This window comes from Nymphaea colorata, chromosome 12, assembly GCF_008831285.2.
Source record: "Nymphaea colorata isolate Beijing-Zhang1983 chromosome 12, ASM883128v2, whole genome shotgun sequence".
Taxonomy (NCBI): Eukaryota; Viridiplantae; Streptophyta; class Magnoliopsida; order Nymphaeales; family Nymphaeaceae; genus Nymphaea; species Nymphaea colorata.
This window is the reverse complement of record NC_045149.1, coordinates 16,992,122-17,003,179: the sequence shown is the minus strand read 5'-3', so window position 1 is coordinate 17,003,179 and position 11,058 is coordinate 16,992,122. Positions and strand designations below refer to the sequence as shown.

The following is an 11,058-nucleotide window of genomic DNA, read 5'->3' as shown; positions in this document are numbered from 1 at the left end:
TCATGGAGCATATCTTTTCATAAATCTTTCTTCAAGCACACGGACAACATATTTTATAATATTGTATGTTGACTGTGGCACCACAATACAGAACACAAAAATAGACCAACATCCCAAGATCTCATCCGATCAGCTTCATAATGGGAACTGCAGAAAGAAGCAATTGCTACTAAACCAGGGTTAAAATGGAGCAGGAAAGGAATAAAAAGAAGGCCCTTAAACCAGAAAGAAGAAATCGCTGCCGAAGGGATAAACTAGAGCAGGGAAATAGAAAAACTATGCTCCTTCTACAAGGAAACCTCCTGTAACTCTTCCTTGATGCCTTCTTGGTCGAGAAAGTGGACTACCTCAGCTACGCCCCGGGCCATCTCCTTCAGTTCAGCGTTGCCGGATTGCCCTGGAAGATCAAGCTTTCTACTGAATGGCGACATCTTCCCTGGAGGTTGCGGATTGACAGCATCAAGCATCGCTTCCAGCTCCACGATCATGGTCCTCCGCGCTTCCCTAATCATCGAACCCGAACCCTGGCAAGCGAAATGAGACCAGACAATGGCCATTCAGATGGTTGTCGCTTATTTAACATGTCAAGCAGATGGTAGAGACGGTTGCATGGAGCGATTCAGATTATCAACAAGCTGTAGAAATGATTCAGTAAGTACCACGATGGCTTCAACGGTCAAGATGAGGACGATGATCCTCTCGGAGAACCTCTGGCGTTCTCCAGTTTCGACGGTCAGACGACGGCGGTAAGAGAAGCTGTTGAAGAGGGACCTTAAGTCGTTCAATTTGGCCTTCGCAACCGCAAGATCTTTAAGGCCTCGGATAGTTTGTGAGCGGCGAATTAGGTGGGCTCGAAATTTCGTTTGAAGGAGAAGGGCAGCATCTAGAGGAGAGAGTTCCTTCTTCTTGCCTTTACTTACTCTACCCTTAACGGTCACGTCTTTTCTCTTCCCGACCACCCCCTGCATTCAGGGAGGCATCATCCCCAATCGTATCGTTTCATAATCACATTTAAAAAAAATCATGACCATTTACCAGTCATCAGCAAATCATCGTAACCAACTTCATAAGAAATTGTTAACACCGTCGCTATTTGTTGGATTCATTCATTCATTGGTTGGCAAGATGATGAAGATGAAGGAGCCCACCTGGTTGACGGGATTGCGCTCGGGCTCCTCAATCTCCACAATGCGAACTGTTCGTGGGTTTTCCTTCTTCGGCTCATCCTTCTTCCCAGAAGACGTCTCGACCTTGTACTTGGCGGCGCTCTTCGAACGTTGGCCGTCCAGCCCTCTGATCTCCGCCTCCCATCTGCGCTTGCTCTCGGATCCCGTCCAGCCCTCCGACTCCAGCTTGTGACCGTAGGAGACGTTTCGCTTTTGCCCCTTGAGTAGCAACCTCCGATCGAAGGCAAGCAACTCTTCAAGTCCCAGCTCGAGGGCAGAGACACGATCATTCAAGTACCTCAGCAACGGCTCCGTCTCGATCCCATAAGAGCAGGGGAAGGACGAAGAAACATGAGATGGTAATGGCGATGAGAGATTGTGCTCTATAGTGAACCCCCTGACGGAAGCATAGAAGTCAGTTCTGCTGAACTCGATTGCATCGGGCAAGAGGCGGGGAATTGGGTGGAGATAGTGGAGGAGGGACAAGGCCAGGGGCTCCTCCAATGGGAATGGCGGGAGGAGGAGGTGGTGGTGGGATCTGAGGAAAGCGCTGGAGAATGGAGAGAAGGGAAGATGGTGGTGGTGCTCAAGCAAGGGATCACAGAAGAACTGGGTGTTGCTGAAGAAACTCATTCCTGCGATGACCAAAACGAGCCAGAGAGGCGCAGAAGAGGAGAAGAAACAAAAAGAAGATCCTTCTCTGTTTATTTAGCTCATCCGGAAAAAGGTCACATCCATATAGATTATGGTTTTCTTTTATGGCTAGCATTCATGGCTGCCCACCAACGATCACGTAAGCCTGAAATCTGTATTTTATAATTGATTCCTGAGGTGGTGGACTGTTCATGATCCGACTCCACCGCCACACACAATGCTTGCTAATGAATTGATATTTTATGTTATTATTACTTCTAAGATTACTACAAGTCATTAAAATATACTGTTTAGCAGATTCGGTATCTCCACCACAAGTTCTATTGAAGAACCGTCATCGATTGGACGATAGTAATTGATGCTCCAGATGTCAAATACTTTACAATCTATTTTTTGGAGCCAATAGTATTGTATCTTTAAAGCATGTGTTATATGAACATAATATTCTTCCACTCAAACTTCTCGATGGTCAATTAATTGGTCATGACAATTTCATTCTTTCATTCATGAAAAATTCGTTCTGAAATTTAAATTTTTACGACAAACGGACCATATGTTTTGGGTGAGCATAAGAATTTGAGTAAAAACCAAATCCTCTTCTCCTTTCCCTCACGCCCTAAGGTTCAAGATTGATTTTAATGCCTTGGGGTGGCTAGTGGTGTGAACGAATTGGATTCAATTTGGATATATTTTTGATTGTATCTGCTTTTTCAAATATTCACATATTCAGATTTAAATACAAATAAAAAAAATTATGCGAATTTGAAGTTGGATTTCACATTTTGAATCTGATTTTACATTGATATTTGAATCTTAATGTGAATTTTGTGACGAATTTGGTCATTTTTTCAAATATAAGAGCATTAGATACACAATTTTTGTTTTAAAAGTAAAGCTGATCCAAACCTATATCCATTGGATATTTATGTATGTTCGAATCTAAATTTGATCCCATGTCATTTCTTAAATTTGAATCCCATCTCGTTTCTTAATCAAAATATTATTTTTTTTATATTCGATTTTTAAAAAAATGTTTGGTCGAATATGCAATACAAATCCGATATATTGACATTATTCTTCTATAGTTGTAGAAACACTCGCTCAAATATATTTTTGCCTCTTCCGAAAAACACCGAGATTGCTTCCTCTCCTTTTTTTTTTGCCCTTTAAAAGGTTACGTTGGTCTTTTCGATTAAAAAAAAAGTTTTGATGGACAAATTGGAAGGCGCCATTGTTTTCCAATACCGGAGCAAAAAGCGGGGATATGGATACGTCGTACTCTGCAGTAAATACGCGAAAATAAATTTAAATTTCCAAATATTAAAACACAATGTAAACGTCGCCGGGTTTTTTTTTTTTTTTTTTCAATTAAAAACGCTCACAATTGATTCCAAACCAATTTCAATTTCTTAGATTTTCTAAGAAATTTGTGTTACAATTTTTCTTCTAGGACGTCCGATTTTTTCCACCGAATCCTTTTCAACAAAGCCCAAATGAAATCTTATTTTCAGGAAGATGCCAATTGGGAAATAATTTTGTATTTGTTGTATTGAAATTTGAATGCACATTCATTGACATTCGAGCGCCCCGCGATGAATGAAGCATGGAAGAAGGAGCTGCTTCATAATTGCAGAGGCATCAACCGTCGTGTTTGTCAAACGCTCTTCAATCAGCGGCCATTCATGTCCTTCGCCCCAAACCAAGTTATTTAAATCAATCAATCATCATGATCCGAATTCAAAGATCCAATCCAGCTCCATTCATAATTCAGTACCTCTACAAACAATTATTTATATAACTCAATTATTAATAGCATATAACTTGATGCGCTTGTTCGTTGCGTGAGAAAAATAATCCGGTTTGAATTTATGGAGACCGAAGAAAAATAAATTACAATTCGAAGCCGCCATTTCTGCATAATTTTGAAAAGCGGCGAACGCCTTCCATATTTTCCAACACCGATCTTGCTTTTGCTAACGAAAAGCGTTCTTTCCCAACTATAGTTGAAAATATGAGCTAGGTTGACTGAAATGACAATGATGCCCTCCTCGTAAAAATGCCAAAAACTGCTTTCCTTCACTTTGAAAGGAATAACGTGAAAAGAGCTTGAAGTGAACGATTAAAGGAAGTTTTTTGCAAACCTTTTTTCATTTTTGGGTGGGGGGTCAAAGTTATTTGATTGTTCATTATATTGAAAAAAAACTGATAATAGCAAATTTATATGGTCGCTGTCACATTTCAGTGCGCTACGATGATGTAAAACGTGTAAATAATGCAAGTGAAGCAGCTCTATATGACGTCTCGCTTGAGCAGTATAAAAAATTATGGAACTATTTATCTTTTCTATAGGGACTAAGTTTGGACGATTTGCCCTAAGCTTTAGGGGCTCAATTATTCATCAATATGCTATTCTAACTAGTAGCTTCCTATATAAATGTGTATGTTACTGAAATTTGATGCTCTGTAATCTAATAAAAGTGGCGGGACACTGCAGATTATTAATATAGTTTTGCATCCGTTTCATCAGATTCAATAAGAAATTTGGATTCAATTGGTAATCGGGTCCAGAATCGGTAAGCGGTTTCACAATTGAATTCGAATTAGTGTCCGGCAGTCATTAAAATCATTTGTGGAAGCCATGAACCAATGTTGGATCTCATGTTAGGTGGATCAAAACATGCTAAACCCTTTCAGAGCCCATCAATGCTTAATTATTTCTCATATAAGACACAATTACTAGTTCCCAATTTTGGTACCATTCAACATTAAAAGTATTTGGCTATCGATATTTCGACATCTTTCTAATATGGAAAGGCACATCGACTCTATAACGATATAAATTCTAAGCACATATTTTTCCCTTTATTCGGATGATTAATTAATTCGATTAATCTGCTTTACAAAAATATAAGTAACCTGTAACCCTTCCGGGTAAATCTGGTCGTGCATGTGAAGGAAAAGCGATTGCCATTTACCCGCGGTTAAAAATTGTATGCTGTCGTCGTGGGGGTGGGAACAACCGAAAAGAGGAAAAAAAGGGGGAGGAGGAAAAGATTATCCCCGTGGTTAAAAAGGTAAAAAAAAAAAATTGTGTAGGTTAAAAGAAAAAAAATTTGAAGATTATCTCGAAGCAAGAGGGAAAAAAAAAAGATGCCCTCGCCCCATTAAAAGGGTGTCTGACACGTGTATTAAAGATGTGCGCGTGCAGTGCCTGAGATACTCACAGGAGGCCTTGGAGTAGAGAGAGAAAGAGAGGGCGAGCGTGTAGAGAGAGAAAGGGGCGCGGGCCCCACCGGCGGGAGGTGGTCGTAGTGCCGAGTCCGTACGCATGTCCGGGTTTTCGCGGCAAAACAATCGCGCTTTCAAAAGGGGGAGGAAAAAAAAAAAGAGAGAGAGAGAGAGAGAGAGAGAGAAAAGGAGGGGCAGGTTATTTTCAAAAAGCGCGGGAAAGAGGTTGATTGGAGCAGCTTGACCGCCTTTTTGACTCCCGGGGGCATTCCCGTCATTTCGCCGCTAGATCGGAGGAGGAAAGGACGGACGGTCAGGAGGAGGGGGGAAAGCAGTAACGGCTCTCGCGGTGGATGGCCGATGCGTGCTCCCGGGCTACGTGGCGGCTCCCCATTGGCCGACTCGCTGAAAAAAAATTACCACACGCCAGCGTGCCGCTTTCTCTCTCTAGCGCGTTAGCTGTCTTCCGCTTTACCGTGCCGGAGAAGTTAACCGTGGTTGAGCGAACCTAACCCGACCCGAACACCAAAAAGGAAAAATAAGAGAAGAATCATTTAACCGAAACCTTTTCTCCTCCCCTCTTTTTTTTTTCTTCCCGATTTTTCTCGAAAATCTCGCCCCGATTTGCATACGCAGCCGGGGATGAGATAGCGAGCTTATCGGCAGCGCAGCGGAAAAACTCGCCGCGTTTTACGAAGAATTAACGAAAAGCGCCACTGGAAAACGCCGAGGACGAGACTGCCCCTTGCGTTCGACGGAGCTCGAAAACGGAACGGCATTTAATCGAAAAGGGCGCGCGGGCGGTTCGAGGAGTGGTGGCCGACTGGGACTCCGGCGTCATTATTTGAAAAGAACTGCCCCTCTGCGGCTAACCTTTTCTTTTCCCTTTTTTTTTTTTTTGAAACCCGATTTTTTCGAAGAAGAAGAAATAGGGGGCGAAATTGACGTGAGTAGAGAGGATGACAAAGATGGAAATCCAGCGAAAATCAAAGATCTCGGTCAAATCCACATAAATGAGGAAAATGACGGATACGCCCCTCAGGCCCCGCGTCTGCCGTCCGATCGCTGGCGACGGCCCCGTCGGAGCCGTCCATCTCGGAGTACGACTATGACGTTCTGACGAGGGGCTCAGTTTTTGGGCGAAGCTCTTCATGTGAATTTAATTTTTTAGGCATTTTTTGCATCAATTCGTCCACAGATTTTTGTCCTGTGTTTGGCGTTTGGGGGAGGAGAGGTCAGGTCCCTGTCACTTTTCCTAAACTAGCCCTATTCAATTTTTTATTGACGACTCTGAGAAAATTTGTCAGTTATCTGCTTGTGGGGAGGGTCCGTTGGCCCACGCATAAGATTATGGGGGAGCGCTACTTCCTTCTCGACCGTTGGCTCGTTGAGATGGGCGGTGGAAATTTGTGCGCTCACGGGAGGTAATATGAGGGCCGGCCTCGTGTAACGACGACTCGGGATATAAAGTTTACAAAATAATGACGCCGGGACTAGATTCTTCCCCTTTCACTTCTACGACTTTATTGTTTTTGACTCGCAGAAGATGGGCTAATTTCATGCTTCTTTTTATATGATTTCGGGGCTAATTCGTAATTTCGGTTCAAGAGAAAGATCTCAGAGAGAGAGGCGTCACCGTCTGCAGATTTGTCATATGGCCAGAGAGCCTGCCATTCCCTGGGATCCATGTGGTTAGGGTTTAGGGTTTTAGAGTGGGAGAAAAAATTAGCAGAAATTTCCTCTCTCTCTCTCATGGGCAGTGGGCTTGTTAAATGAATGTGAGCACACTCTGTTTGGGCAATCACTGTTTCCTCCTCACCAAACCAGTAGAGCACCAATTCTCTTTTCAGACAAGGGAAGGGCAGAGCACACTCCCTCCTCCCCTTTAATTTCTTCTCTTCCTCTTTCCTCTTTCTCTGCCTTTTCTTTTCAGAGAGAAGAGAGAGAGAGTGAGTCCCAACAATTTCCCTTTACTGCACCACTCAGGCCCCTCCGTCTGAGCATCGCCTTTGCCTCTTTCTTCTTCTTTTTGCCGTTTCTTTTTCATTTGATTCCCCATAGGAGACCATACCCACCCTTCCTCGCTTATTTAAGTTTCACGTATAAATAAGGCCCCTCCGGACAAACGGAACTCATGAGAATTTCTTATGCTTCTGCTCGCTGATCCCTCAAAGGAGAGAAGCAAGAAAATGGTGGGTGGTGTTGTCCCTCTTTTCTTTTTCTCCTTCCTTTTTGTGTTTGAAGAATAAACAAAACCTTGAATCCCTGCTGGTTTTGAATCTTCTTCCTCTGATTTCTAGTTAATTGTATTTTGGTTTCTACTTTTTTGTTTTTCATGTTTCTTTTGCTTTTGTAATCATTAGGTGGGTTATGCGTCTGGGAATTCATCTCCCAATCCCCTGTGGTTGGACACTCTCCTCTCGGAGAAGTTCTTTGTCCCCTGCCCTCTTCACGAGGCAGCAAAGAAGAATGAGAAGAACATCTTCTGCTTGGATTGCTGCACTAGCATCTGCCCTCACTGCCTGTCTCCTCACCGATGCCATCGCCTTCTCCAGGTTTCCGTTTCTTCTCTTACATTTTCTCGTTATGTTCGTCTACCACATATTTTTTCTTCGTGCTTTTGGTCGAATTCTGGATTTCTCTTCACGCTTTTTTGGTTTTCTGCACGACAGGTTCGCCGGTACGTTTATCATGATGTTATTCGGCTGGACGATTTGGAGAAGCTCATCGATTGCGCCTATGTTCAGGTTGGTTCCTCACAGAAATTTGGTTTCGTTTCCTTCGAGTTGTAAATACTATTTTGTGTCGTGTTTTCTCTTGGCATGTAAATTATCGTTGGTTGATGAAGATTTACGCCAAATTGGTTGTTTCTTTTTCGGTGCTCTTTCCGGCTTTTCGTTAATTACCGTAAAAGATCGCGCTTCTTTTACTGTAATTGTCTCTGCTTTCTCCTTTTTACTTTTTCGTTGAAACTTCTTTTCTGATCAATTCTCTTTGCTGAAATTCCTTCCGTTCTTAAGGCTTACACCACCAACAGCGCCAAGGTTGTGTTCTTGAACCAGAGGCCTCAATCCCGACCGTTCAGGGGCTCCGGTAACATGTGTAGTACGTGCGATCGGAGCCTGCAAGAGCCCTTCCTGTTTTGCTCCCTAGCATGCAAGGTACATATGTTTTTCCTTTCCTCAAATTTCTCTCTCTTGTTCGTCGTCCAATTGTGGGCAGTCTTTAAATCGACTAATTCGGTGGATTTCATTCGGCTTAATTGTCTTCTATTCGATTTCTTGCCAAAATTAGGTGCACCATCTTCTGAGGAGCGAAGGCTCGTTGTCGAAGTATCTGTACGACTGCGATTACCTGCCTCTGCAGGAAGGTTTCAGGGGCGAGGGTGATGACCTTGACGACGGCCAGATGACGCCGGACTCGGTGCTTGACACGCCGGTTTCCTTCCAGATGCCGCCGGCCTTCGTTTGCGAGTCGGAACTCGTGAGGAAAAAGAGGACCAGCGTGTCTGTCTCCCGGCCGTACCGTACCTGCTCCCCGGCAACGGAGATGGTCGCCAGCATAATCAATAATCGGAGGAAGGGCGTCCCACAGAGATCCCCACTCTACTGATCGCCCTCTCTCTCTTCCTTTCCATTCTTTTTTGCTCAAGCTCGCCGGATTTCTTCGCCCTTTAGACTTCGCTGTTTTGGCGGGCCCTCGTTTTCTCTCTACCAACTCTCTCTTCCTCCCCCCTCTCTCTCTGCGGCGTATATTTTTTTATTTTTACTTTTTACCGTTTCACTGTGAATTATGGACGATGGTGTTGATGTATGGGATCGTTTAGGGGGTTATGGTGCGGCTGAAAACCGCCCAATTTTGTAGAGAAATTATTGTTATTGTTTGTTAAGATGTTCCAAAAACTAAATTCCTAATTTTATCTGCAATGTTTTTTTTTTCTTTTGGTTGAATTCCAAGATCGTCTTGTCTTTTCAGTCTTCCGTTTTCATGAACACAAAGGTCTATGAAATATATCTTTCCTTTTCCCGACGTGCTAATTTATTGAAATTTCTGTTAATATCTTTTTCGTGAGTTGGGGGAGGAGGGGCATATTCTTCTGTGGCTGCTGTTTGGCGGAAGAAGGTTGGCTTTGATTAGACATCACTGACATCTCTTCATGGGCGCGGTAGGGAAGGAGATCCAATGCCAGCTTTCCTGTGCTCCTACTGCAAGATGGTCTTCGCAATTTTGAGATTTACGACAATGTTCGCCGGCCGGATTATAGGAAAGACAAGACGGCGTTAACCGTTAGATTTTCTGCCTGAGATTTCCGATCGTCGAGCGATGGTGGCATCTTTTGGTTTTGAATTTGATTTCACAACTTCAATCGAATGTGTTATTTTAATGGCAATTGACACGAGAGAGATGGTAATGGAACTTTTCTTGAACAGTGACTAACAGCGGTAAGACTGTAAGAGGGAGGGGGAGGCTGTAGCAAGGAGTGTAAGGAGTTTGGTCCTCATCCGCAATGGGGACGCAGTTGGACATTCCTTTTAACGCAGAGAGGCATGTGGGCTCTGATGAAAAGTAATAAAACGATTTGACTTTTCTTTTTTGATGGTGGATATATGTGATAGACGGAGACGACGGTACATTTTTAACCTATCCCCTCTCTTTCTCTCTCTTGCTTTCTTATCGAGAAAAGTTTCTTGAAACTCACCCCTAGCCGTTGTCTCTCTCTTTCTCTCTCATGCATTTTCCTTCTGCCACTAACCAAACCCCCTTTCCTCCACTTCCGTCTCTCTCTCCTTTTTTACATCGTCCTGCATCTGCTACTGTTAAAAAGAAGTCTCATTCCAAAGTTTGAGGGTCTCCACAGGTAAAAAATAAAATTTTACATTCAGTGAGAACTTGAGAAAGTTTTTGCTGTTCTAACATAGGTTTTAAATTCCCTAACTTTAATGATCGTCTAATAGTTGGTTAACTTATATCCTTTTTCTTCATGAAATCAACTATGTAGTTTGATTTCTTGGGCATCTAAAGAAAACGAACAAAGTCACAATTTGCAGGCGGGAAGTTTTAATTCAACCAGGATTTGAAAAGCAATAATCTGATCTGACATGCAAAAAGATCGATCGGGACTCTCCAAGTCGGTAACCTCTTTTGCACTAGAAGAAGATAAAATTGCCATGGCGGCAAAAGATAACAATCCTTGGATGATTCAGCATCAGATCTATAAAACTTATTGCAGGATACACAGTTCTGTCTCTTGGTTACTGTCATAATGTTTCCGTTACTTCCAACACAAGTAAGATAGACATGGGAATTAGTCATTTGCCAATCTTATACTCTAATGATATGCGAGGTTGTTAATTTTGACAATGGTATAAAGCCTAGTACTTAACAGATGACATCTACTGCAATGTTCTATGTGATAGTTAGAACTCATATTTCCGTTAGAAAGCATGAATAGAAGCTTGGCACATTCTACCCCTGCTGCTTCCAATATGATCAAGACTCAAGAGTGTCATTCTTTACATATAAATTAACACCATATCATTTGATGATCATCGTAATCTAACATTCTAGTAATTGGGCTTGGTACTAAGCATGTTTGTCTCTTAACAAAAAAAATCTGATAAGGAAAACCTAGATATTTGTCGAGGCAAGATTGGAAGAAAGAAAACTTTCTAGATCCCAATTACGTTGAGGGAACCTCAAATTTGAACGGTCCACTTGCACTGTCTCTAACCCAAAAGGCCGTGTGATGCATTGGGAGATGCCTTATTATTGCACTGCCAATGTGGGGCCGAAATTGATCTTAGAAAGAAAAATACGATAGGGCTGTCCTTCCATCCAATGTACTCACACATACCGTCCCCATTAAAGGGAACTGTCCTACAAATGAATATAAGAATTCAAATGGAAAAGGCATCTGGTTAACCAGTAAATGGATCACTTTGACCGCCCCCTCTTCTTTATTGCATCTCGGATGCTACAACTTTGATTGCATTGCATGCATTAGACAAGG

General features: G+C 42.7%; 2 protein-coding genes across 2 annotated transcripts; one reads left to right on the top strand and one right to left on the bottom strand.

Annotated features, from left to right (window-relative positions):
* Positions 1-3: 3 nt before the first annotated feature.
* Positions 4-1,931, bottom strand: LOC116265283 (BAG family molecular chaperone regulator 7-like). The gene is made up of 3 exons (XM_031645838.2): positions 1,149-1,931; positions 660-962; positions 4-524 (listed from the first exon to the last, which is right to left on the bottom strand). The coding sequence occupies exons 1-3, from the start codon at positions 1,797-1,799 to the stop codon at positions 288-290; spliced, it is 1,191 nt and encodes a 396-aa protein (XP_031501698.2). The 5' UTR covers positions 1,800-1,931; the 3' UTR covers positions 4-287.
* Positions 1,932-6,727: 4,796 nt separating this feature from the next.
* LOC116266024 (protein RGF1 INDUCIBLE TRANSCRIPTION FACTOR 1-like) lies at positions 6,728-8,974 on the top strand. Its single transcript, XM_031647081.2, has 5 exons — positions 6,728-7,240; positions 7,412-7,603; positions 7,721-7,795; positions 8,069-8,209; positions 8,343-8,974. Exons 1-5 carry the CDS (start codon positions 7,196-7,198, stop codon positions 8,658-8,660), a joined length of 771 nt encoding a protein of 256 aa, XP_031502941.1. The 5' UTR covers positions 6,728-7,195; the 3' UTR covers positions 8,661-8,974.
* Positions 8,975-11,058: the final 2,084 nt, after the last annotated feature.